We start from the raw sequence: 26,587 nt of genomic DNA, 5'->3' as shown, positions 1-26,587 counted from the left end.
GAGGACAGTTCAAGAATGTGGAAGGTAGTGAAGTTTATTGTGAATCAATGATAAACACAACTTTCAGACATTTCTGCAGAAAAATGTCTCACTGGAAAAACAATAAAACATAAGTTCTTCATCATATCAAACGGGAATATTTACAACACGTACAAATATTGTACACAAAATGGCTGCTGGTAGAGTAACGGTGCGAGAGAAGTGCAAAAAGTCAGCGTCAAAGTGCCGTTTGATACATGTTAATGTCGTAGAAAACCTGAGGAAGAAAATGCCCCATAGTTTGTATTTTTTTTTCTGCCTCCGAGAAGGATAATATTTGTCAACTTTCAGTCTGAGCAGATGAGATTTCTGGTATATAAAAAATTAACTGTAGGAAAACCTTTGAGCAACATTAATATCACTTCCACTTTCATGTCACTTTAAATGACAAAACTTTACACATCTCTAAATGCTGCTAACGTTTAAATTGATCTGACATTTGCCAAACATTCATAAATCAAGTGGCAAGGTCAGTAACAGAGAGATTAATACGGAACAAGGAATTTTCACTCAAAGATACACTTTAGGAGTCAAAATCTACACTTTGTAGGATTTTTAAAATGTTATCAAAATAATGTTATGTTTTAAACTTAAAAAGTAAACCAAATGAGAAATAATTCACATAACATTTGAAATAATTTATAAGTCTTATTTTTTAGACCAATGTTCCTATTCATGTACAATTAGAAACTTGTTTAAAAAAACTGAATAAATTCTGAGTAAAAATAAATAAATAAATGGGAATGGGAGATTAGTTTTACACTCAATGCATGTTTATGCCAAAACAACGCCTCACTTTAACTGTTTATATCAGTACTTTACACGCTGCAGTCTTCATCCCAAACAGCAGGTGTCACTGTGGAACAAACGGTGAGGTTTAACTGCGGATGTAACGCTTGAACTAGTGAAAATATTTCTATGCACAAACATAAATGACAACTTTACATCACAAACACATTCTAAAAGAAAATGCAAACTCAAGAAAGAAATGAAAACATCCAAGTTAAAGTTATTTTTGATTTTGTGTTGGACACAAAATAAATAAGCAGTTTTTATAATTAGATCATTTTGAACTTTGATGGTGTTTTGAGAATATTTCATCTTAAAATTTTTTGATTTTTATATTTTATATTTAAATGTTGTCTGAACTGAGTGTTTGTCCCATACTAAATAGTCTACTAAAGCCATACAAGATTACATTACAGACTCAAACAGATTCCCTGACATTATCTTTAAACCCATCATGATGGATGAACAGAAGAAGAAGCTGTTCGCCACCAACATCTCTGGTCAGAGGTTCAACTTGATGTTTCCTCGTCTCCAAACATAAAAGTTTTTGTCTCTCGTTTCTTCTCTTCACACATACTTTGTACTTGGCCATGACCCATCCACAGCCGGTGGTGCGTTCGCTGCCGTTAGGATATTTTGCAGCTGTTTCTGCAGCCCTGCGTTGTCGGGCTGAGCGGCGGCGGTCGGATCAATTTTGGCTTTTTAAGAAGCGTCCCTCCACTCCTCTTGGCAGCGCTGTGATGAGCGGCCGTGGCGGCGGCGGTGACGGAGTAGGAGCGTCCGTGCATCATGCGAGCGTTGAGACCGTTGGCCATGGAAAAGGACTTGAGGTGGGACTTGAGGGTGTGGGGCAGAGGCAGCTTGTCCACGAGGTGGACAGGCGTGCAGGAGACAATGGAGCGGCAGCAGAGGTCCTGAAGACTCAGCACTGACACAAGGACAACACCAAAAAGTTAGTTTTTAAAATTCATTTTAAATTAGTCCTAATTTTTTCAACAATGTATCAGTAGTCTCAGACTGCATTCCTGCATTGACACTGGTTCTTGAGGAATGCAGTATGAGATCCCTGCTTTATATCAAATAGTAGTCAACTTGTAATTTTATTGCATGTTTATCTGGATAAAATTTAAGAGCAGATCATCGACAAATTCAGGGAATCAATCAGAAACAAGTTAACTTAATACTGCTACACTTTTATTAAGTCAGAAAACAAGAATAATTCAAACCAATTATCTATAAAATTACGGAGCCCCTATGGGGACATGGAGAAAAAAAAAAAAGGAAAGAAATCCCGACTTATTATCGCGAGATCCCGAGAAACTAAGTCGAGATCTCGAGATCCCGACTTATTATCGCGAGATCCCGACTTATTATCGCGAGATCCCGACTTATTATCTCGAGATCCCGACTTATTATCGCGATATCCCGAGAAAATAAGTCGGGATCTCGAGATCCCGAGAAAATAAGTCGGGATCTCGAGATCTCGAGATAATAAGTCGGGATCTCGAGATAATAAGTCGGGATCTCGAGATAATAAGTCGGGATCTCGCGATAATAAGTCGGGATCTCGAGATCTCGACTTAGTTTCTCGGGATCTCGCGATAATAAGTCGGGATTTCTTTCCTTTTTTTTTTTTTCTCCATGTCCCCTTAGGGGCTCCGTATAAAATAGTCACATTTGTAATACTTAGAAACAATATTTCAAAATAAATAAAAAAAAATTTTTTCTTTTAAAAAGAAACATTTTGGTAATACATTAAAAAAACTCAAAGAAATATTGAGAGAGTTTTTAGAGGGGGAAAAAAATCTAAATGGACTAATATAATTTCTTAATTAATGCAGCAATTATTTCAAATGCAGGTGTAATGTTAAAAAAATGTATTAATGCTTGAACAATTATTTGAATATATTTACTCAAAGAAATCTATTGGAAAAAACTCATTTAATATCAAATGCACAATCCTTTAGGCAATGTAAAATTGTGTCATAATTAAAAAGGAAAAAAAATAAAATAAAATCAAGTCTAACATCTGAAACATAATTTTGGAAAAAAGTAGTAAAAATTTCAATAAACATTTTTGTAAAAGTAAGAAGATGTTTTACGATTACTAACTATGTTCATGAAGACTAAAGCTAACTTTTCAAGAACATTCTAAATACATTTAATCTAAAAGATGGCGAAAAACATTTTATTCTAACGTCCTTAAAAACATATTTTCCTACTGATACCATCACTAGGTTGTTCTGCTGTTGTCCAGCAGAGGGCAGCACAGACCTAAACCGTAAATTGAATCCGCTGTGAGCACTGTGTGTGTGTGTGTGTGTGTGCGGTGACCTTCTGACCTTTGTTGGGCCTCCACAGGCGCTCCATGCCGTGCCTCATGAGGACGATGCGGGCGAGCTCCGTGAATGACTCGGTGATGTTGAAGTTGCAGAGCGGGCTCACCTCAAAGAAAGTGACGCCCAGCTTCTCGGCGTACACCTGCGCCTGCTCCGTAGTCACCTGACGCTTGTAGGCGAGGTGGAGGCGGTTCCCGACCAGGATCTTGGGCACTCCCGGTGCATGCTGGGTAAAAAAAGAGGGAGCACTGGAAAATGAATGGGACTTTTAACTGGAATCGTGAATTGGCACCAAACCGCTCGCCGTCCGACCTCGTCGATCTCTTTGATCCACCTGTCGATCCCATCGAAGGACCAGCGGTTGGTGATGTCATACACCAGGATTACTCCCTGCAGAGTGTAAAATTATCTTTTAAGTTCCCACAAAACATTCAAGAATTATGAATCCATATGATCCATTTTTAATGAACAAGCTTCAAATAAAACTAAATCAAAAATGCTAAATGGCATCATTCTAGATTTATTTCAATTTGCAATTCCAGGAAAACAAAAAAATCCTGACTCTTTTGCCAAATATTAAACGCTATTTTATATTGCTTTGTCTGCATAAATGAAGTGAAACAACCGATATCATAGTAATGGATCATCTCTATTTTAATAATTCTATTGTGCAACTTCTAAATTGTTGGAAATTGTAAAAGACTACGTTGCGTGCAAGCAACTAACAGTCATTTACTGTACGCTGCAGCAAGCAAGGCATGATGGGAGCTGCAGTTCAAGGTTTTTCTCCGTTTTCTGCTCACTTTGACTCCACAAACTCAAGGTTCAAGAGCATCTGTTAGCCTCTCCATGGAAACGCTGCCACTGTTGCTATGGCGATATCTGCTCTGCACCCACTAATAGCCTGATGAGAGACGACAACAGACTGCTTGTGTAAACAGTGTTTGAGGATGAAAAGGTGGCAAATTTTCCTCCCAACTTTCCATCGGGAGACGAATCTCCGAACGGCGGATTTACACTGCATCACAGCAGGGATGGTAAAGAGGCACCAACATTTCTTTTAATGTCCAACTATATGTAAAATTCTGATCGATCTGGGTTTATTCAGAAACATTGCTAGATTTGGCTTGTGAGCTTCCAGCAAATTTAAATAAGATCAAATGTGAACTTCCTGAAAATGAGCCTTACAGAAGCTGTTGTGGATTTGGGTTCGATTCCTTCGAACGCGTTCAAGAATAAATAACATGATGCGGGACAGAGAAATGGTGAAACAGGGTTTCCCCCAGTTGTATTCCAAGCCTGGCGGGCCACCAGGCTTTACTTGTGCCCCCACCAGGCTAGGCATTACTTATTCATTTGAAAATGTTTGCATTTTTAAAGCTTTATAGTAGGTGTTCAGGTATTAATCTTAAAATATTTAAATAACACATAACTATCAAGTGATATCTTCAAATTTCCTGTCAATGTTAAACATTTTTTTAACTCAAAGACAATGAATGACTGGCCTAGCGCCCAACCGCCGGGCTTAGCAGGTTTTCTGGGGGGGAACCTTGGTGAAATCTCCATGATCCATACCTGCGCTCCTCTGGAGTAGGATCTGAATATGGTGCAGAACCGACCCTGTCCGGATGTATCCCTGAAACAAAAACATACATAAGGAGAGAAAAATAAGATACTTCCTCCCACACCCCAATGCAAATAAACATAAAATACACTTTATGGATGAACTTTACAACCTTATCCATGTTTCAAGACCTCCAGACATCAGTTCCCTCAGTCTGACAGCAGCTGGTTCAGAGCAGTCGCCATTTATATCTACAATGTTTTTTTTTTCCCTCCAGTTTGGGCATAAGCAACAGTTTTGATGGGGATACGCATTTAGGACATTTGGTTTTCTGACTGGATTCTCTTGCTCCTGGCCCAGCTGTTATGTTTTCCCCAAGTTGAGACATTTTAGTTTCTACTTGGCACGAAGCAGAAACCAGCTGTTGATCCTCAAAGTAACGCTTACATAAACCCAGAGTTTATGGTGTCTTTTCTCAGACCACATCCAGTCCGGTCGCTGGTTTCTAGGTGGTCCAACGCGACCGAGTCATGCGTGTGTCGATTGTCTTTTGTGACTCTTAACCCTTCAAAGTGGATACAGCCGCTTATGACATGTAGCCAACACCGAGTGTGTAATCGTCTTAATTTTGGTGCTGAAACCGCGCCGTAGACTGTACTCCCTGAAGCAATTTCCTGTCCACTTGGTTCTCTCTGTTGATTAATGAGGGAGAACTGGAGATCCTCTGAACAGGCCTTCAGGGACACTGCTACAGGACCAAATCAGGACTCGGTGCAAGCGCTAAGGCATCCAAACAGTGTTGAAAAGGGAGTTGCTCGCTGATTTGTTGCTTACTGAAGACCTCGGTATGTCGGGTGGCTCTGAGATTTCAGACTTCTGATGTACGAAACCCTGTCCTAATGCCTGATTTGTCACTTCTAATCTTCTTACGTCATAACCGAAACCAGTGAGAAAACATGTTCGTAATCTGACAGCAGAGCGAACTTTAGCTCGCCTCGCGCAGAGCCTTGACATAAATACAGTTTAAATCAAAGCTGAAGCTGGAGGCTGCGTCACCTGGAAAAAAAATAAATAAAAAAAATACAAAAACAAAACCTCCATCAAGTCAAAGCTGCCTCACATGCTTGCTGTTTATTTTTGGACCGAACCAGGACCTCCTCTGCTCTGCTGTTACACAACCACACTCTCTGCTTGTAGATCACACGCTGTGAGGACGGCTGCTGAACAACAGCCAGCCGCTTTCCTCGTGTTTTCATACCAGAGCTGCAGCTTGACTCGTCTCCCGTCCAGGAGGATGGTCGTCGTCTTGTAGTCGATTCCTGAAACGCAGCAGGAAAAAAACAAGCAAACAATAACCTCCTCATTCTTCTTTTCTTTACAAAATTTCTAACTCTTCCATGTTGACATTTCTAGATTGTGCTTTCTGCACACATTTGAGCTACCGCTTTGTTCTTTTTTGTTCAAATTATTCTTTAGTTGAGCCACTGCATGTTCAAATAATTATTCCGCCTGGTTTGAGATGCTTTGCAGCTGCTTAAACGTTTTTTTAAAATTTTTTTTACTACTTTCAGACAGTTGTTATGATGTGTAACCTTGGCAACAATCTGTCATTTTTAGAAGTGGAAGGAGCTGACTGGCATCTCAAAAGCTCAAATAATACTTGAATTACGACCCCAAATTTTAAGGTTTGAAAAAGAGAAAGCTCAAAGCATCGATTTAATTTATATTTCCCTGTGGGACAAATAAAAGTATTTTTGAGTTGAATTATAATGAAGCACTGAAATACTAAAATTAGGTGCCATTTTTGGAGTGTGTTACAGGGCTATTTCAATGATTTTGTGGCACCGAGACTAATTTAGATCATTTTTGTTATCGAAATCCACCATACAACTCGTGGATCTGCCAAGTAAGCTACACTGCAAGCAGATTCTTTGAAATACAGTTAATAACTTTATTAATTTAAGGGGAAAAAAACTTAAAATATGTTTTTTGCTTGTATTATGCATGTTTAAGAAACATCACACTTCATATTAAAGTCACGGACTCGTTTTACATGTGGCGGGGGTTTTTTTATGACATCGTCAGATTTCTTTTTTAAATTTAAAACTAAAAATAATGGTTGATGAAAACAAACAACAACAAAAAAACAATGTTTCTGGGACCAGCGTGGAGCCATCTTCCAGATGTTTCAAATAGAGCATCAGTTTGTACCTGCAAAGACCTACCAACTGTTCTGTAGATGGCATCAGTAAAATACTTATTTCTCTACGTTATTTTGTTCGGGCAGGGAATAGGGCACCAACTCTTGCTCGAGCCCAGGGGCCCTTATTCTTCTAAATCCAGCCCTGAATCTGCACAGATATAAAAAGGAACTTGGTGGAAAATAATAGAAAAGAACGATGAGCACACCTCAGTTCTTTCTTGCTTTATATGACCAATTTGTTTCCTTATCACACATTAACATATTCTCTGATTACTCACAGTGCTGTAATAACATAATAACAGCATGTGTGTGTGTGTGTGTGTGTGTGTGTGATGTTATTAAGTCTGCCTGCTTCTGTGATCTCTCCAACCCATCCATTAATTTCCTATGGAATTTCACTGATAAGCATCTGAACTCGCAGCAGTCAGACGCCCGACAGTGATGCTCGGTTATTACCAGCGTTCTGTGCAGAGCCCCCCGCCCGCCGCCAAACCATGCCAAATTTATTCCCTCCTTATTCCCGATTAGATGTAATTATCCAGCTTCTGTCCTGGGACTCCTCCTGCACGAACAAAAGCAGTGAGCATCTCGTCTCCTTCATAACAGTAATTATCAGAGCCTCTACGAAGGCCGCACACTCTGATTATGTAACGCGCGCTCACAGCTTTTTAATAACCTGTGCTGTAGTAAGTTTGGAGGGATGGTGGACAGTTTGTTGCACCAAGAGTGATGTAATGCAATTATGTGAAATATGCTACAACAGTAGGGGCAGGTTAAAGCACATCACAATGAGACCGGTAAGAAAAAAGAACATTAATTTGCCTCTTATACTGGATATTTAAAAAGATTTTGCTAAACAATCATAATGATCAAAGGTGACTAAAATGAAAGAAAATCAGTCCACATATTCAAAATCATGTTTTTTTGGGGGGTTTTTTTCCAAGTAAAAATGTACCTGATAAAAATCAAACTGTTTTATTGTTTGTTTGAATACAGAAGTCAGTTTAAAAGTGCCGTGTTTACTGTGTGTGGATTTTGTGAGGGACCGAGCCAAACCGCAGGCAGGAGTCGAAATCAAATAGTCAAAAGTCCAACTTTCAAAACAGAGACAGAGAGACAGAGAGACAGAGAGAGACAGAGACAGAGAGAGAGAGAGAGAGGGGACAGACATGAACAAGAACCAGGCCAGCAAGAAATATGCAGGAAAAAAAAAAAAAAGGAGAAAACTGAAGCTTGAAGACAGGATAATTACAGGGAGAAGGTATCAGGTGAGTCTAATTAACCGATGCTCGGCTGGAGGAGCCGAGGGATATGACTAACGTGCAATAAAGCGCTGGGATAAGAGAAGCTAATTAAAATACAGTAGTTGTGAGAAAACACTAATCACTAAAACTGAAAAAAAAAAAAACCTGAAGAATGAGAACTAAGACTAAGGATTAGGAGCACCGAAGAGAGCAATTATTTTAAAAAATTCAATAAAAAAAACCCCTCCAGTCTAACAGTCTCTGACCATACACAATGTTTTCCCTCCACGTTGATGCAATGCATTATGGGTGAGAATTTAGAAAAGTCTGTGCCAATACGAAGCTAATCCTGCTCTGATTGGTCAGTCCAACAGCCTGTTTGGTGGTTACAGACGTTTTAAAAATCCTGCCGAAAAATATGACACAATAGTAAAATAGAAACACACGCACGCACGCACGTAGTATTTGTTGATGCATCAAGTGCAGCAATCAGATGAGTCTCGGAGAAGCACTTCAGATGAGAACTGTCACGGAGTGCCGTGTTTCATCCAAACACAGGAGTGTGTGTTTTCATCAAGGTCAAATCACACCCACCCGCACGCCGTGGGTGTGTGAGTGAGAGCTTCTCCCCCGGCTGTATCTGCTGCATCTTCACTTTATTATTATGACTCACAGTCGCACATGGAGCCGTTGGTTCCGAAGAGCAGAACGTTTCGGTCCTCGTTTGGAGAGACTTCCAATACAATCCACAAGCACAGACTCCGTCGATGTTTGCGAGCATTTTTCTGCACACACGTCGGCAGTAATAAAGTCTTCCCCGTGTGGTTGTTTTTTTTTTATTTGGCAGCCCGTAATAGCAGCTCTGCTCTGGTCTTGGCAGAGGCCCGGAGGCCCCCCTCTGGGACCTCAAGAGAGTCAGTCGTCCCCTGGCAGAGAGACAGTGGACCACAGCTATGTCTCTGTCTGCTGCCATGACCCAGAAACGCAGAAAATCCAAGGATAAACCCTCCAGTTTTCCACTAACTGAGCTGCACCGCCCCCCCAAAAAAACCAACATAAAATCAACTCCCTGGGCATCTCAAACATAAAAACAAAAAACAAAACGTGCAAGTCAAAGTTGCAGAAGTGTACTGAGAGACATCAACACGTCTCCTCAATCTGTTGCGGTCCTGCGGCAGCTCAGACTACATTCCATTTTAAATGGATAGTCCAGATTTCCATTGGTTTGGGTGAGAATGTCCAGTCAGAAATTCCCATGCAGTGATCTCAGTTTGGAGAACCGGGAAGGAATCCTCACCGAGGAGCCGAGGTTATGGCGGGGATCGTTTCCGAGACAGTTCCAGACATCTTAGAGCACCACAGGCCCTTTAAGCTCATCTCCAAAGAGGCGCACTGTCCCTTTAACTTACAGGAATATCAAAACAACCGTCTGGATTTGCAAGATAAAACACTGATGACTTATTCTAGACCTGGAGCATAAAGGCAGTTTGCAGATGACAATGACTGACATTATTTTTCCATCTAACGCGCAGCTAAAATTAATCTTGAGATCCTGTAACACTTTGTTGTCTGATTTGCAGTCGGATGTCTCCACGAATAACACAAACCTAATTCCCTCTTTTAGAAAAATCTAGTTTAGATTTCCAATAACCTCTTGCAGAAACAGATTTTGTCCTTGAGTTTGTTCTTTGGAGGTCGCTGTTGATGATTCAGATGCCACAGCCATGCTTTCCTCACCATCATCCCGTCACCTTTGACCCAACTCCCTGCAGTGAGCTGCTGCTGATGCTGCTGCTGCTGTGCTGCCTCTCAGAAAGGCTTTATCTGTTGCTGGAATATGAAGGCTGCAGCAGACCGATTTATTCGCTTTTTGCTTTTATTCCCCGTCAAAACGACACAGAAAAAGCCACATCAACACCGCCTTCTGCATTTGGTCCTGTCAACGTAATAACAGACATTTAGCACCTTGAATGCCACAAGACTTTAAATATGAAACATGGACCTAATATCTTCATATAAATTCAAACTCACAGTCTTAAAATATACAAGTCTGTGGACAAGACCATAAGCAGCAACTACCTAAAACAGATATGGCATCTTCACTTTATCAGTTCCAATAGAACTGATTAAGCATCTTTAAAATACTGGCTTGTAATCTTAAAATTATTCTTAATGTCTCGAAAATTTTGAGTTTGTGGATTAGCGTCAATTAAGGCTAAAGTAAGTAGGGTTGTTACCATGTGAGTTTTGAAGTATCATATTAGAAAACATTGATGGAAACTGCAAAATTGAAAATTGTAGCAAACCTTCCCAATCCAGACCTTCAGCACAGGAGAGGAGAGTCAGAGTTCTCGACGAAGAGGAAAGTCTTGGCCGGAACGGGAGAGGAAAAACGCTCCCATCCTCTGGCGGTTCTATGCCATACCAGAGTTACGAGGGGGAGGAGTCCGATTTTTCTGAAAGGATGCATGAGAATTTGCAACCTCTACATCTTGTTTAGGACAGCCATGCGTAGTGTCAACATCTGATTAGAAAAATAAAAAATAAAAACATCACGATTTTGCGTAGCCTGGTTGATTCGCTCCAAACCAGTAGATCGAAAGTCTCTTCTCTTTCTTTCTTTTCTTTTTTTTAAAAAATTGCATGGCAACTGGATGGAAAAATTTTCTTACCTTTCTTCCTGTTAAGCTACTGACGAATAAAGGCCACATAAACTAAACTTTTGCGACTTTACTTTGTTTAAACAAATGGAGTAACAAAATAGTTTGTGAACAAAATCCTGACAGGACGACTGAAACGCAATGCGTGACCTTTTTATTAATCAGAATAGAAGTCAGTCCTTAGTTGCTATGGTGATTCCCGCATTAAATGTGGGAGCAGAGAGAGAAGCAATACTCTTTATCATTCAGGCAGACAAACTTGGCAGTTTGCTAACTGCTCCGCTAAGTTAAAATGATCAAACCAAGCTAATATGCTTTTCTGTAGTTTATGAATTTGGCACGAAAGGAACAAAAGGTTCTACAATACTCTGTGTGATTTATTACAATACTCTGTGTGATTTATTAGGACTGAAACCGGCCAGAATAAGAGTTTTCTGTTTTTTTTCTTTGTTTTTTTGTATCCTGAACAAGTTTTCCATTTGCGCACAGCATATGCCCTGAAAGCCCCTGCAGGGGAGCTGATGGTTGATTTACAACTCACAGGCTTCGTTAAAATAAAGTGTTATTTCCCTGTTTTTAAGAAATATAACATGCCCCCCCTCCCCCAATTCCTCGTTCAAAACGGTACAAATTTCAGAATCAGATTCATTGGTGACCGCAAAGGTAACTGTCTGCACTTTAAGTGGATTAATCGACACCCAACAGAGACACACACAGAACGGGGCGAAGTAGATCCAAAACACAGATTCTGATTGGTGTAAAACTTTTTATGCAAAAAGGGGATTTGTAGATTTCTCAATGTTATGCTGAATCTGTATTTTGCATTTCTTAAGTTTATGGGGGTGGGGGGGGGTTCTAAGTTTTTTTTTCTCTTCATTAAATGCATACGGGGTTCTTTTTGTACTCAAATTATTTGCAAGTAAAGTTGGAAATCTGATTTCTATTTACTGGCATTTCTGGCAACTTGAATCACATTCAACTTGTGCCATTATCTCCAACTTCAGAGACAAATCAAATGCACCATTAGTTAGGGGGCCGAGGGGTGGCAGTGTGTTTTGGTGGTGTATAAAGTGGCAGATGAAGACTTGTGTAATAACCATATTCATTCATATTGGATTTTGAGGTTGAGGTTGTTACTCTCAAGCTCTCCAGTTCAGACCTGCAGCTTCAGGGAGTTGTTTTACCTGGACATTTGAACACTTTTAATACTTTGGAGTCTCCTTCTTGTATAAACAAATTCTAAATTCCGTCAAACTAGACTGGAACTGTGTGATAAGGAAGCTAGAAACCAAGTAAAAACTCTGCCAGGGCTTCAGAAAGCCTGGAGGAATGTTTTCTTTTTCTTTTCTTTTTTTTTTTGATCACAGGAAGGAAACTATTAGAGAATCCTGCCAACATAACACTGCGTTGTTCCACGGTAAGCCTTGAAACAGTGGACGCCACTTTACACACACACTAAAATCGGACGCGTTTAGCCCTTGTCCTACCCCCCCATCCTCACTCACCCAGGTTGTACCCGTACGGGGACTCGGACGCTCCGTCCTGCAGGCTCTCCAGGATCTCCCCCTTCCCCACGTCGCTGTCTCCCACCAGCAGGAACTTCAGCAGGAAGTCGTAGGCTCGGATCGGACTGGTTCTGGTTCTGTGGCTCATCCTCGCGGCTCGTGTCCCATCACGAGCTGTGCTCTCTTCCTCCTCTTCCCCGCGGAGGAAGAGGAGTAAATAAAAACGCGCGTCCCCGCGTCGTCTACGCGTTCAGTGTTTACCTGCGCGCCACGCCCCCCTCAGTCTGCAGCTGGAACAGCTCGGCGCGCGGTTCTGTTCGGGTCCCCGACTTGCTCACAGAGGAGGACCAGCTGGCGGACCTTCGGGGACTCAACCCTCGCCTCCCAGCTCGAGAGAGAGAGAGAGAGAGAAAGAAAGAAAGAGAGAGAGAGAGAGAGAGAGAGAGAGAGAGAGAGAGAACAGGGATAGATATCTGCCTGCTTTAATCTGATTGGGCCAACAATTGAGTTGCTAGGGCAACCCCGAATCCCAATTGGAGGAGACGAACATCAATTAGAGCAGGAGCAGCTGTCTGATTGAGAGACTGGCTACTTTTGTGACATCAAATTAAAATAGTTTAGATCTTTTTTTTTCCTTTCTCGTTTGAGGTTTCAAAATAAAAGCACGTTCATTCAAAAATTCTTTCCGTTTTTGTTTTGCTTTTGCTAAAATACAGCAATTGCGACTTTCAGTGGAAAAACAGCCAAGATAAACACATGAAAACAAGTCACAGATGAAAGATTTATATATTTTTTATGACAGAATAAGTCTTTATGGTCCTACCATTTCTTTATACTCTTGTTTTTTCTGAAGGTCTTCTCGTTTTAGTTTCATTTAAAAAAAAATGTGAATTTTACGGACATTTGTTATTCACCACTGAGGTGTAACAACATGACCACCTGCCTAAAATTGTGTCAGTTCAGCCTTTTGAGCCGTGTTCTCATGGACAATCACTGATCTGATCATTAAACATACATAAAGAAACAGCTGTGTCATTAAAAAGCAAATATTTTTTATTTATTTAGTCATTCTTATGCATACATAGAAAACCCACTTGTGAGAAGGTCCAATAAAACCAAATAAAAAGCAAAACAAAAACCACACATACAAAGACGTGATGCATATGTGCAGACATTTATATTATTCCCCAGAAGGAGTGCGTTCGTTCTGCAGATCGGAGCTGCTGGATGTCTCTGAGGTTGTTTCATTGAAAACCCAGCAGGACGCGGGAAGAACCACAGGAAACACAGGAGTATGTTTCGGAAGGAAGTGCAGATCAGGATTTACTGATCCGCTTCCTGACAGGTGACTGAAAATAAACATTCACGTAAAGCTCCACCTTGACGGCTTTGAGCTTCCAGTCTTTCAGCAGCACCAGAAATATCGCTTGAGTCTGAATTTTTTAGCATCTTTCAAGTTCCGCTGCTTCTTGCTTGTCATTTTAAGGCATCAAATGGACCGGACCAGGGTCACCGAAACCCTTAGCTCTTCTTCTTCTTCTTCTTAATATGCCGTTCAGAGCAACGCTTCCGTGTGCAGAAAATTAAGTCAAAAAAAAAACAAAAACAAAAACAAAATATTCACGCAAATCTTGGACTGACTGAATGAACGGCGCGCTTTTGCCTGACCATGATCGCTTTCGGATTATCGTGGAAAGTCGTCAGAAGATGGAGGATTATTTGCTCGGGGAACAAACGTGACGAGTCTCTTTCCGGCCTTCGGTTCCTCCGGCGGACGTCTCCGCATTCGGCTCAGTTGTAACTGTACCCGGGCAGAGGCAGCTGCTGACCCTCCTTGGCCTCGAAGAAGGTGTAGGACAGCGTGATGGTGTCGACCCGAGCCATCCGCGGGTCGTCGTCGAACTCCGGGTCAATGTAGAAGAAGACGGGCATGTCGACCTCCTCGTGAGGATTGAGACGCTGCTCCTCGAAGCAGAAGCACTGCAAGCAACAGACAGAAGGTCCCTGCTCATGTCGAGTCATGTGGTTTTGGCAAAAAATTGACTTTGGCCATATGATTAATTGGGATTTTACTTGACAAGCCCACACAAAATATTTTCAACATTTTAAAAGTGTGGTATTGTACACATCTTCCCTATCTCTGCTGAAGAGAAGCAGTAGCTCAGATGATAAGAGTTTTTTTTTGGGGGGGGGGGTTAAAAGGTCTCCTCTCTGCTCTAATCCTCAGCCTTTGTTTTATTTTTTAAAAATTCTCAGCATTCTGCAGAGAGAAAGCAGTCTGAAACTCGCCTGGATTTTGTTGAAGTACTGTCCCGCATCAAAGGGCACCACGTTGTAGGTGGAAATGCCGATGATGGGTTTGTCTGTCGGGTTCTTGGCTCTGTAGAAGGCCAGCGCCGTTTCGCCCGGGACCACCTGCGAAGAGAGAGGAGAAAGGTTTAATGCGGAGAAGATCGTGTCTTCTCTGACAGGAAGTTCGATGGCACGAGTGGGAAGTCTCACGTAGATCTCCGTCTGTTGAGGTCTGAAGTTCCACTGGATGCTGGCGTGCGTGTCGGCGTTGAAGGTCACCTTGATGATGCGCTCCTTCACCGGTTTCATTGTCTCCACCTGATCCGTGTCGTGTCCGGCAACAGCCATGCCGCCTAGCCCCGTCGCCTGGGAGAAAAGCGGAGAGGTCACACGGGCCCACAGCAACCTTGTGTGTGTGTGTGTGTGTGTGTGTGTGTGTGTCTCACCTGGCAGTAGAGGCGGTACAGAGGTACAGAAGCATAGGACAGCCCAATCATTCCCACCCCGGCAGCAGCAATGTATGTCAGCACCGTCTTGTTCCTGGTCCTCCACTCCTCCTCCTGATCCCTGGACTTCCTGCTGTGGTTCCTCGTCGGGAGGCGAGACGCAGGCCGCCGCTGAAGCAAGTGTTCACCCTGGGAGAGCAGGGTCCTCTGAGAGCTGCCGTGAAGCGCCCGGACGCATCCCGTCAACAGGGGCGAGAAGGACTGACGCAGCAGAAGAGGCAGCAGCATCTCACCTGAGGGGCTCAGCTGCATGTCAAACAGAGCACAATGTACACTGCATTTGGGGTTCAAAGCCATGATCTTTCAAATGAATATTGAATAAACAAAAGAATGAAGTATGAGAAACTGACTCTGACCTTGAGAAATATCCAAAAGCTTTTGCAAGTAAAATTGTTGTAATGGGCACAGTTGTGTCTCTCCAGTTGACTTATCTATAATCGTTATTTCTATCTGTATCCAGCTAATTTGTCTCCCTTTTGCTAAGAATGCAGAAGGGAAACTTTCTGCTGAGCTCACGATGATTAAGTCAGAGCTCAAATCAGCTGTTTAATGTCTTTACATGTCTGAACATATATACCTAACCTGACTTGAGGTCAGTGTTTATCCTCCTCACTACATAATAAGACCTGCAACCAGGACTCAAGGCAAAAACAAAACAAAAGAAAACAAAACAAAACAAAACACCGAGTTTAAACGAATCGTGAGTTCAGTTTTAATAGCTGGGTTCAGTAGTAATAGAAGTATAGTTACCTATGAAGAGCAGCTCAGCAGTAAACATACGGTTATCAAACATCCAGCAGTGCAACACGAAATTGGCTCCTACCGCAAGAAGAAAAATTCCGCAGGCACAGTTCCGTCCGCTTGGTTCATTACTGCCGTCTGCAGGACAGTTATTGTATCCACAATTTTGTTGTTTTGGGAAAATAAATTACTAAAATATTATAGAAAATTAAGAAATACAAATGTAACCCCCCTACCCCCAGAAGAATAATTAATACAAAACACAAAAAGAAAGAAGCAATACTTATATTGTACTTTAAATGTACAATATAAGTACATTAAAAGTAAAATAAAAAGAACAAAATTATAATATGACAGAAAGAAATAAAGGAAGAAAGGAGGAAATAATCTGCTTAGTACACAAATGATAAATCGACATTAGTCATCCTAATCCTAAATATTAGGATGACTAATATTAAATCAAATCAATAAAAATAGATAAATAATAAATTAATTAATTAAAGTCAGAAAATCAATTATCCAATTGCATGAATAAATTACCAAGACATATTTGATAGATTTGCTTTATAAGCCTTAAGTGGATGTAGATTAACGTTCATCGATATATTATACAAAAAAACTATCTATACATTTATTAAAACCTGAATTGCAAACAGACAAGTATAATTAATTTTAAGTAAATGCACGAATAAACAAACAAAAAAACTAATTGAATGTTTAATAAATAAATAATAACCATAAAAATACCCCAGGTGTTAATATGATTATTATATGTGTTCAGAAAGTGAGTTGTGAGGAAAGATTGTCAGAGGTTACTGTCGGACATAACCCGTAAGGATGAGCTACGGGGGCCGGTAAAGTCCAGATCGTGCGGCAGCAGCAGTGATGGAGGGGGTGACGGTGGGCCAGGTATTCGATGCTGAGTGTATCCTCAGCAAACGGCAGAGGAAGGTAAAAACGGACCCTACCGTGAGTCCATAGTTCTCTGTGTGTTCTGGTTCCGGTTCTTGTGCTTACTGTGTGTGTCTCTGCAGGGAAAGTTCGAGTATCTGGTGAAGTGGAGAGGCTGGTCTTCCAAGTGAGTAGCTGCGGCTAGCTGCTAGCTGCTAACACAAAGACGGTGTTTACATTGCCAATTGGATTGGTACCGCCCGAACTAGTACTAGCTGTTGAATGCTTTCACAAATAGGTTGTTTAAACTGCGGTTCCGGTCGTTTTAATAGCAAAACCAGAACCACTTGCTAACTGCTAACACAGAGAGATTGTTTAAGCTGCGGGCCAGGAACCCGGTGGTACCTTCCGAACCCATATTAGATGAATTCTGTTAGACTATTAACTTCAGCCTCAGTCGGACACATGAACCAGACCAGAACTATGTGGATATATTTCGGTCAGAGACCTTGTGAACGAGCACGAAAAAGAAGAAGAAAAAAAAACAAACAAAACATTTCAGTGAAATTAATGTAGAAAAAATAGTAAAATCGTCAAAACATTCATTGAACTGGACCTGGAAGAAGAAACTGGTTGGATGTTAGCTTTGAACCAGTAATTTGAGTTAAAAAATGTCAAACGTTGACAGGAAATTTGAAGATATTACTTGATAATTATGTGTTATTGAAATATTGGAAGATTAGTACCTGAACACCAACTATAAAGTTTTAAAACTGCAAACATTTGAAAAAGAAATAAGTAAGCAATGCTTAGCCTGGTGGGGGCACAAGTAAAGCCTGGTGGCCCACCAGGCTTATAATACACTGGAAGAAACCCTGAATATTATTAATAGCATTTAAATCTCGATTTTGTATAAACTGTAAAAGTGATCAAAGTGCCATTTGAGTCAGTTAAAGTTCAGTTTACTGCAAGAGGCTCGAACTGCAAGATGTTTATGCTGGACACACGGTTTGCTGCAGGGTTGCTGTTTTTGTTTATAGGGAAAACTTTGTAAGCATTTGGGAATTTTGTAAACACTAATTGCATGTTTTTTATGCCATATTATTCTTAATCAAGCTGTGTCCTTTGATTTATTTTATGGCCTTTTCCAGTGCTGAAGGGGAGAGGAGGAAGCAGTGAATGGAAAATCATCACAGAGTTCCTCCCTAGAATGAACTATCTGTGTACAAACTATCTGGAGAGGCTGAAGCTGATTACTGATGTTTTTTTTTTTTTTTTTTTTTTTTTTTTTTTAGGCAAAACAGTTGGGAGCCTGAAGAGAACATTCTGGACCCGAGGTTGCTGGCAGCTTTTCATAAGAGGTGAGAGACGTTTGTTTTATAGCATTCATCGGCTATAAAACAATGTTGTGTGTTTTTTTTGTTTTGTTTTTTTTCAGAAAAACGTTTCAAATAAAAACCAATGTTTCCAATCCCAACAAAATAATTAATCAGAGCTTGCATTGTTCACAGAGTTTAAGGCCTATTACATTTGGTAGCGCTCTGACCTGCCAGTTCCAATTTTAACTGATGAGCATTTTTGTTTTTGAACATGGACAGCAAAATCCTTTTTCTCCCCCTCTGCCACATGGATGTAATAAAAATCTGACTTCATCTAAATGATGTTTTATAGTAAAATAAAATAGTAGGGATTCACAACATTAACAGGGGTAGGACACATGTTTGTGAGCTTTTCAACACAACGGCCAGATTAGATAAGTCGGACTTGGACAATATGGTATTTGTTTGGGCTTGTGATGATGATACAGCTGAGGACTGGGGTGTTTTTAACTAAAGCAGGAAATAATTTTAGCATTCTAGTTGTTTTTTGTCATGGTAAATATCTGTAATATAAAAAAAAAATATCACTGAACATCTACAGTTAACGGGATGCGGGTGGGACTACAAATGAAAGCTAACTGAATCAAATTGCAGCATTAGAGAGAGGCTAATTTTTCAGACTCTTAAGTATCAAGATTCCGCTCACCAGCAGATTTGTTGTGCACCTCTGCCAACAACAAGAGGTTTTAATCTTTTCTAATAAACTGGTTTTGGAAGACCTGATCCAATTTTTGTTCCTGACTGTTTTCCAGAGAACAAGAACGGGAACTTCTGTTTCAGAAGAAAGGAAAACGACCCAGAGGACGACCCAGGAAAATCCTGGTAACTGAACCACACTGGTTCGTCTTGTTTACTCCGCTGTCTCGTCTTTATCTCCACTCATCCGTTCTCATCTCGTCCTCAGCCTCCACCTACTGACACCAAGGACAGCCATTCCTCCTCCTCTTCCTTCGGCCTCTCATCCGAGCCCTCCTCTTCCTCCGAGGAGGATGACGACGACGATCACGTGAAGAAGGCCAAGCAAAGTCCTCGTATACACCCCGTGCCCCAGAAGCGGCCTCAGATCCTGTTGGCTAAGCCCGATCCGCCGCGTAAGAAGAAGCGCGGGAGAAAGCCGCTGCACCCGGACCTGAAGGCGTTGCGGCAGGGAAAGAGTCTTCCTTCTCCTCCACGCCACCACCAGCCAATCAGGTCGCCCAGAGATGAGCCGCGGCCCGGTGTGAAGAAGCCCCTGCAGCCGGCGAGCTTCACCTACCCTGGGCTGAGCCGGAGCTCCAGAGAGGAGGGCGCCTCCTCCTTCTCTCAGGGCTCCACTTCCAAACCCGGATCCCTTAACTGCGTCTGGGCCGGCCGCTCCCTTTCCGCCTCGTCCTCCCACAACAAAGGTAGTCCGTCACAGAAGCCGTCTGAACTGCGACGCACCGTCTCCGAAACAGGAAGCGTCAGAGCGGACGCCTTTAAAGGATCTGCTCAGAAACCAGCGCCTCTCGGTCTGCACAGCAGCTTCGGAGGACATCCGATAGCGGCGCAGCGCCCCCCGCTGACCCACAGAAGGCAGGACAGCGTAGGCGGTCAGTCCGGCTTGGTTCAACACAAACAGCAGAACTCTAGTTTCTCCAAACAGTTGCCTTCACCGACGCCCAGAGAGCGGACCAGCCAGGCGTTGAATCTACGAGCACTCAACCTGCAGAGCGTTGGTAAGCTTCCGGGAAGTGGCGGTTTGCAAGGGGGTTCACGCAGCACCGGCGTCGGCAAAGGAACCACAGCCGGAGGGCAACGCTCCGGGCCCGGTGTCACAGAAGCTGGACGGAGCAGGACGCAACCCGCAGGAGGCAGCAGGCAGGAGGAGCACAAACACGGGCCTAGCTCTCAGAACCGCAACCTGAACGAGCTCAGCACCGGCGATTCGGACGACACCAGCAGCAGCGAGTCGGAACACGACCCATCATCGTTTCCTGACGACACTAGGCCGAGCGTCAGCAGCAACGCCGCCGAGTCGGACACGGAAACGGACTGGAGGCCGGCAAGGAGCCTCATGGAGCACGTCTTTGTTACTGACGTCACGGCCAACTTCATCACGGTGACGGTGAAGGAGTCGCCAACCAGCGTGGGATTCTTCAACTCCCGGAATCACTAAAAAGAAAGAAAGACCCGGAATTCTCGTTTCAGCCCTGCTAATGAAGGAACTCTGAATAAGTTTCTTTTTCAAGTCTAGACCGCAGTTGGACTCTGATCACATTTAACTGAGCAGCTTAAGAAGGTTGTTTAATGTTGTTGGGTTATCCTTTACAGCCGTGCTTGCGATGGTTTAGGGGTTTCTCAGTCCATCAACAGGAAAACTAGGAAAACCTGGTCAGGTTCTAGACTTTGGAGGTGTCTGCTCTGCTCTGATATGCTGATATTTTGTTGCTGACAGCAGTTCTAGGTGGTGGAGAGGATTGGATCAGTCTGTGGCGTGTTTCCGCCCTTAGGTTTTATCCATGATATGCCTTGAAAATGGGTGATTAAAAGAGGTAATATAATACTTAATATGTCACCTGGAACTCTATGTTGCAGTTCTCAGTTCATGTCAGCAGGTGGAGTAGTTTTACAAACTTAAAGCTGGGAAATATTAACTGATTAACTCCAGCCTGTTTTGTTATTGTATATAAGCTGAAGCTGTAGCATCAGTGAAACTAAATCATGTCCTCATATCAGCTCGGTAAACACTCATCTTCACTGTCGTTTCCCTCTTGTGTTTTTTGGCTTGAGCTGTTATCTTCATGACTCTTTTTGTTAGTTTCTAGTCTGTTTTCTTTCCAAGAAGCCAGAATCTGTGATCTTGGTCTCCATTGTGGGCTTTTCAGGCTTTCTGCAAGCCTTACAAGGACTAGTACCAGAAGGTTCCTTACATGTGGTTAGATGGCCAGTATTCTGTTGTGTGGCTACAAAGGAGACCAGATGCCCATAAAGCTCGACACTGTTTGGTTTAATGATTGTTAGTAGCTCCAGGTCAGTTCGTTCCTTCCCCAGTTCATACCCATATACATAGTCAATGGTATGTCAGTTCATTGTAGTTAATTATTTATTCTCAATAATGAAGATGAATTATCATAAAAATGATCAACTATAATTTAAAGGTGGTATTATGTGAGACCTTCAAGTTCTACTTTATTCTCATGTATTTTGGTTCTTTATTTTCATTCATGCCAACTGCTAGATACAAACAATGGTGATCTGCTGTTAGAGATTTACTGGAGATGTACAAACACGTTTCCTTACTGTAAGCTAGGAGTAGATTGTGCAAAATAACCTCTTTGGCTGGCAAAGCAGGTACAAAACGTCAACCTGGCTGGTACAAGTTGATGTAATCTCAACACAAAGCAACCCACACCTGACTGCTCCATTTAGACCTGAACTAGTTGTGTACGAAATGACCGGAGCAGCGAAGGTACTAAATGGCGAAGAGGTGAAACAACCAGCAAAGCCATCTTTGTAACATTCACCACCACTCCGTCTCTTCTGACTTCTGCTCCCGTGAGGCCAAGTGAGTGGACATACCCAAAGTGAGGTCAACTCACTTTGGGTATGTCCCTGCTTTGATTTGTTCGACTTTGAGGTGAAATATCGAACCAGGAAATTCTTACATCATGAAGAAAATAATCACCGGTTCAATTGGGGCCGATCAGGGGTTCGGATACATTTTTGCAGATATTATTTTGGTGCTAATTTCAAAGTAAAAGAAGTCAGGTGATCTTGCCATTAAAAAAAAAATAAATACTTAAATGCTTTAGATCTGACCCGGATCATCAGTGAAGGAAACCTTTTGGCTTATAAAAATTGAATTTGTCTCATTCCCAAGCTGAACTTTATATGTAATTGAATGAAATATCTGTATATGTATATTTTTTTTTGTTCAAGCGTTTTTTTTGTTGAGAGAAATCACCCCAAAGAAGCGAATAATGGTCCTTTAAGCTTTCTGTAATGACACTGTTGGAGATGTATCTTCTTCCATGCCGCTTTTAGGACAAACAGTCTGAAAATGATTATTTTCATTTCAAACTCAGTCTTTTCTCCTTGATTTGAATTGAATCGGAAGGATTCAACTCTGGTTCAAAGTCAGTCGCCATTAAAGGGTAACAGTCTGTGTTAAAGTAAGCTTTTGTAAGAATCTGCTGTCAGCATGTGGACTCTAGAAACCATCAGATGGACATTAATAACTCTTCTGCAGGTCCTCAGGTCTCAGCTGGACTTCCACTGCCACCTCCCAGCTTTCCCCCTCCAGCGATCTGTTGAAACCTTCCTGCTCCTCTCCAGATTTTGATTCTAGACTCTCGCTTTTATCCTGGACCTCATTTTTTTTCTATGTCTGAGCTTCTCCTGAAGAACTCCCATCGGAGTTCTTTCTATGTGTTCCGTCTTTGGACCAAAGGTGTATTGAATGTGAACTCTTTTGTTCTGACTCGTATCGTGGACAGTATCTCCCGCACTAAGCACAGTACAGATGTAAGCTGACGGAAACGTCCCAGTATCACTTAAACCAGTTTTGTACCATTTGTAATACACACATCGTTGCAGTGTATTTTGAATTTGAATTATGTGTTATTTATATATGTAAATACGTGGGGATTTTTTTTTTGTTTCATGATGTGATATCTGATATGGATCTGGTGCTCACGTCGGCTGATTAGCTTCAGATTCCTTGTAGCCTGTGTGCCTCTGCCGTCTGAAGGATTCGGGAAATAAAGCGTAACAACTGGGCGCTCTTTGTGTAGTTCCTGTCTCCTACCAGCAGGTGTCTCTGTATCATCCGCAGGAAACATCAGCCGACAAACCAAGTGGACGGTGTTGGAAATGGGAACTAAAAAAAGGATTCTTAAATAAATTAAAATGCATCTGAAAAATATGAAATCATTGCAATTTTATTTTTAAAAGTAAGTTAAAACGGTGAAAACTAACGAGTTTATCAAATTTACAGGACAACATTTTTTATTTTTAATTTGAGGATGCTTATGTAGCAACCATGAAAATCAAAAACAAAACCACACTAGACGAAGACGGACGTTAAACCGTCTTCGTCTAGTCTGGCACATAAACATATACATTTTAGATTTGATCAGAAAACAACTTAAAAAATAACAACTGAGCTATACCTTTATGTTAACATTGTCAGCAATCCTTTAATTATTTATCAATCTAAAATAAAAAAGATGACGTGTATGACTGCAGCCACAAGACTGCAGTCATACAGTCTAAGCACGACTTCAAAGAACCAAACTTCATCCATTTGCTGACCTATGACCTCTTAGTGTGACTTCGCTGCTCTGCAGCTCACATGAGTTTTAATGGCCATTTCTCTCTTTGTTCATTAGAACTTCACTTTCTTCAATAACTCTTAAAACGTCCACCCAAAATGTGGAAAAATCCATGCCTAGAAGATCAATATAAAATAAAAATCAAATAAATTATAGCAGTGTTTGCTCACATATTCTCCCAGAACATATTTAACTTGTTTTCTTTGTCACTTATTTTCTTTGTATTTATTAGTTATTAAGTCTTCAGCTCATGATTGAACTATAACTAAAGAAAAATGTGGAAAGAGAGAGGTAGATGTGGAAAACTTCATTGCTGTGTTGTGACTCTGTGCCCATGAAGTTAAGAGCCACAAGATTGGAACCATTTCTTTAATCTCTTTAAAACTGGATCATTGGAAATTTTTATAAGTACAATTTCACCTTTTCGTTATTACCTCCACATTGAATCCAGAATACAATTTAAAATTACAATTAATGCCCTTAATAATCAGACGGCATCACATGTGAAAGATCTCACTGTTCCTTGTGTTCCTAATGAAGCCCCTCAGGTTTGTTGGTGCTTCCCAGAGTTTTCTAAAAGTTGAAAACGTTTGTCGCGTAAAGTGCCTTGAGATGACAATTTACGTAAGCTAAATCTATGTAGATAAAACGGAATCGATTGCACTCCTACCAGACTTCAGAAGGAATTTTTTTACAAACTTAATTTCTGCCAGAAGAGCATTTCACAGAAAACAAACTCATCATTAAATCACTAAATGCATTTTATTGTCCCAGTGTAATTCCAGCTCCCAGACACCGATTGAAGGCAGGAATCAAACTGACCGTGTGTGACAAGACAAGACTGTGCACGGAGCGACTTTAACCTGACTGAACACTGAAAAACGGAAAATCGTGCATCTTGGAACACAGATGCTTTCGCTTCATGAAGCTGATGCAGATTTCTGCTCAGAGCCAAAGCAGAGAGGTGGAATTTTCCTGAAGCGAGTCCCTGTCAGGAGCAGGAGACGACGAAGCGTTTGCTGGAGTGGGCTAAACAGTGGGAACTCTGTGGGGCAGTGTGTGTGACCTGCCCCGACCCAAGACCTGCAGTCCTAATGGAGAATACACGACCTACTCTGCTACCCCCTGCTGGATATTTTTTTTTTTTTTTTTTTTTTTTTTGGACATCACGAATAAGAAACATTGTTGTAAACAGCACCTACTACTGTTTCCTTCTGTCTGCGTGTCAAATGGTTGATTGAAAGAAACTGTCTGAAAGTCAAAATTATTAGCACTGCCTGCTGATCATTAAACACTTCCCCTTAAGTGGAAGAGATCAGGTTTGGCAGAATCGCGTTGAAGTGTTGATGAAATGTTTTCAGGATGCAATTTGGTGTCTTTACATGAGCCAGAAAATGTCTCTCATGGCGGAGGAGCAGCACCTGAAGTGGTCTGTCGTGGGATGACGGATACCGAGAACACAACTTTATCATTCCCAGAGGAATTGGTCAAGGCTTAATCAAACAGACAAGGACAGTGAAACATCCAGAAGGGTCGTTTTTCGGATCAACGCCTGCTGAAGTGACACCAATGGGGAAAAATAAAACAAAGGCCCAAACGCACATCATGTGCTCACTTGCTATGTTTGACCCACACTAGGAGTGAACTGGAGAGGCAGAAGTTTTATTCGGAAAATTCTTATGTTCTAGTTTCTCGGACAAACCTGTTCAGGAACAAAACGGGAAGCTTTTAAAAGGCTGTAAAAAATTGGAATTGGGTCCAAAAGTTTAAAATCAACTCTGAAGCTTGATTAATAGGATTCTTTGGCTGGGAGCAACAATCAGCTTCATCAGCCAGCGTAAAAGGCACATCCAAAAAATTATGCTAGACACAGAAACCACTAAGAACGTCCAACAGAGAGCCTCAAACACGATGTCCAAACCACCAGTCCACTTTAGCGCCTTGTACTGCAGCCAGCGTTTTCATTAAGGCAATCCCTAATCTTCGAGTTTAGATTTTGAGTTTGGATGTTTCAAGTAGGATCTCCACTCCTGGGATTATTAGCTATAATATATATGTCTTTGTTGCACTGACCAGTGAAATTGTCTGACATCAACCGTCTCCCAATGAACCTGCTTCCCTAAGGTCATTACTGATACTTGCCCACCTTGACATTGAGTTAAAAAACATCCAAACATTTGGTGAAAGTTGGAGAATTCACTCCACTGGGATTTTTGCAAATCCACTCAAACATTCCCTGCCACACACACACACGTACACGGAGCCTCCCAGTCACTAACTGGTATTACCTGACGGCAGCAGGTTGTGTATGTTGGCACACGGTTCAGCAGACTGTAGCGACATGTCTGGCTTTCAGGGCTCTCTGCAGGTCACCTTAACAGCGGCAGACAGGTGGAGGCATGTGTATACGATCTGAGTCATCAGACAGCATTCACAGCCTTCAGACACACTCAGCTACTGTATGCTTATTAATAGTAATGAGAACAGGAGAAAACTTTAAAACCTCCTCAATTATCTGTCCTTTCCCGTGCCATTAAGAGAATCTCCTCAGACAGCAGTGTCTTTGGGAAGACTTTGGTTTATGTCTTCTTCAATCAGAAGATGGAACGGACTAAGCTGAAAACGCCCTGATTCTTCACCTGTCTTACTCATCCTGTCTGTCTAAACCTGACCATGGTTTGTGTCAATAGCAGTCAGCTATGAGGCTACCTTGATGTGTTAGCTTGGCATCCTACGGTGTGTTTGACATTCATTAAAGCTTCAGTTATAGGTCAGAAAACAAGGGACAGGCAAAAATTCTCATAATTTTTATAACTTTTCACCATCCATTTTCCATACACCCTTGCCCCTGGTCGGGTCAGGAGGGGCGCTGTTGCTTATATCTCCAGATAAGACATTTCGGGCGAAAGGCAGGGTACGCCCTGGGCAGGTCGCCAGTCCATCGCAGGGCAACACAAAGACAAACAACCATGCACACACACCTCAGGAGAATTTAGAGAAACAGTCATGTTTTTGGACTATGGGAGGAAGCCAGAGTACCCAGAGAGAATCCACCATGCACAATGAGAACCCAGGACCTTCTTGCTCCAAGGCAACAGTGCTTGCCTTGGAGCAAGCACTGTTGCTGCCACTGTGCAGCCC

The 26,587-nt window shown here is 41.8% G+C and overlaps 3 protein-coding genes across 5 annotated transcripts; 1 reads left to right on the top strand and 2 right to left on the bottom strand.

Moving 5' to 3' along the window:
* Positions 1-16: 16 nt before the first annotated feature.
* Positions 17-12,749, bottom strand: rab40b (RAB40B, member RAS oncogene family). Its single transcript, XM_015019520.1, has 6 exons — positions 12,344-12,749; positions 5,990-6,050; positions 4,743-4,803; positions 3,480-3,557; positions 3,171-3,393; positions 17-1,756 (listed from the first exon to the last, which is right to left on the bottom strand). Exons 1-6 carry the CDS (start codon positions 12,489-12,491, stop codon positions 1,455-1,457), a joined length of 873 nt encoding a protein of 290 aa, XP_014875006.1. The 5' UTR covers positions 12,492-12,749; the 3' UTR covers positions 17-1,454.
* A 627-nt stretch (positions 12,750-13,376) lies between these two features.
* Positions 13,377-15,999, bottom strand: cox11 (cytochrome c oxidase assembly homolog 11 (yeast)). 2 transcript variants are annotated; one of them, XM_015019522.1, is made up of 5 exons: positions 15,892-15,999; positions 15,082-15,387; positions 14,846-15,001; positions 14,633-14,758; positions 13,377-14,323 (listed from the first exon to the last, which is right to left on the bottom strand). In XM_015019522.1, the coding sequence occupies exons 2-5, from the start codon at positions 15,367-15,369 to the stop codon at positions 14,135-14,137; spliced, it is 759 nt and encodes a 252-aa protein (XP_014875008.1). In that variant the 5' UTR covers positions 15,370-15,387; positions 15,892-15,999; the 3' UTR covers positions 13,377-14,134. The 2 variants fall into 2 exon arrangements, with proteins under 2 accessions (XP_014875008.1, XP_014875010.1); XM_015019524.1 differs by lacking the exon at positions 15,892-15,999 and adding an exon at positions 15,498-15,767.
* Positions 16,000-16,663: 664 nt separating this feature from the next.
* LOC106937812 (chromobox protein homolog 2-like) lies at positions 16,664-22,893 on the top strand. 2 transcript variants are annotated; one of them, XR_001422463.1, is made up of 6 exons: positions 16,664-16,833; positions 16,917-16,960; positions 18,069-18,134; positions 18,905-18,974; positions 19,057-21,668; positions 21,699-22,893. XR_001422463.1 is itself a non-coding variant. In XM_015019521.1 (5 exons), the coding sequence occupies exons 1-5, from the start codon at positions 16,768-16,770 to the stop codon at positions 20,287-20,289; spliced, it is 1,479 nt and encodes a 492-aa protein (XP_014875007.1). In that variant the 5' UTR covers positions 16,664-16,767; the 3' UTR covers positions 20,290-22,893. The 2 variants fall into 2 exon arrangements, 1 of the variants encoding a protein (XP_014875007.1); XM_015019521.1 differs by having other exon boundaries at positions 19,057-22,893.
* Positions 22,894-26,587: the final 3,694 nt, after the last annotated feature.

The sequence above is a fragment of the Poecilia latipinna genome, unplaced genomic scaffold (assembly GCF_001443285.1).
Source record: "Poecilia latipinna isolate Pla-1442-1.1 unplaced genomic scaffold, P_latipinna-1.0 Scaffold2441, whole genome shotgun sequence".
NCBI lineage: Eukaryota > Metazoa > Chordata > Actinopteri > Cyprinodontiformes > Poeciliidae > Poecilia > Poecilia latipinna.
The sequence above is the reverse complement of the archived record's forward strand: the minus strand, read 5'-3'. Positions and strand labels throughout refer to the sequence as shown.

Bases quoted from the DNA above. Each gene is read 5' to 3' on its own strand.
- rab40b (XM_015019520.1), bottom strand. From the start codon at position 12,491: ATGAGCCACAGAACCAGAACCAGTCCGATCCGAGCCTACGACTTCCTG. The intron at 3,558-4,742 runs GTATGGATCATG...TACACTCTGCAG, and splicing joins CCTACTCCAGAGGAGCGCAG to GGAGTAATCCTGGTGTATGA. The intron at 1,757-3,170 runs GTCAGAAGGTCA...TCCTTGTGTCAG, and splicing joins CCTGTGGAGGCCCAACAAAG to TGCTGAGTCTTCAGGACCTC.
- cox11 (XM_015019522.1), bottom strand. From the start codon at position 15,369: ATGCTGCTGCCTCTTCTGCTGCGTCAGTCCTTCTCGCCCCTGTTGACG. The intron at 15,002-15,081 runs GTGAGACACACA...CTTTTCTCCCAG, and splicing joins TGTACCGCCTCTACTGCCAG to GCGACGGGGCTAGGCGGCAT. The intron at 14,759-14,845 runs GTGAGACTTCCC...CTCTCTTCGCAG, and splicing joins CTCAACAGACGGAGATCTAC to GTGGTCCCGGGCGAAACGGC.
- LOC106937812 (XM_015019521.1), top strand. From the start codon at position 16,768: ATGGAGGGGGTGACGGTGGGCCAGGTATTCGATGCTGAGTGTATCCTC. The intron at 16,834-16,916 runs GTAAAAACGGAC...GTGTCTCTGCAG, and splicing joins TCAGCAAACGGCAGAGGAAG to GGAAAGTTCGAGTATCTGGT. The intron at 18,135-18,904 runs GTGAGAGACGTT...ACTGTTTTCCAG, and splicing joins CTGGCAGCTTTTCATAAGAG to AGAACAAGAACGGGAACTTC.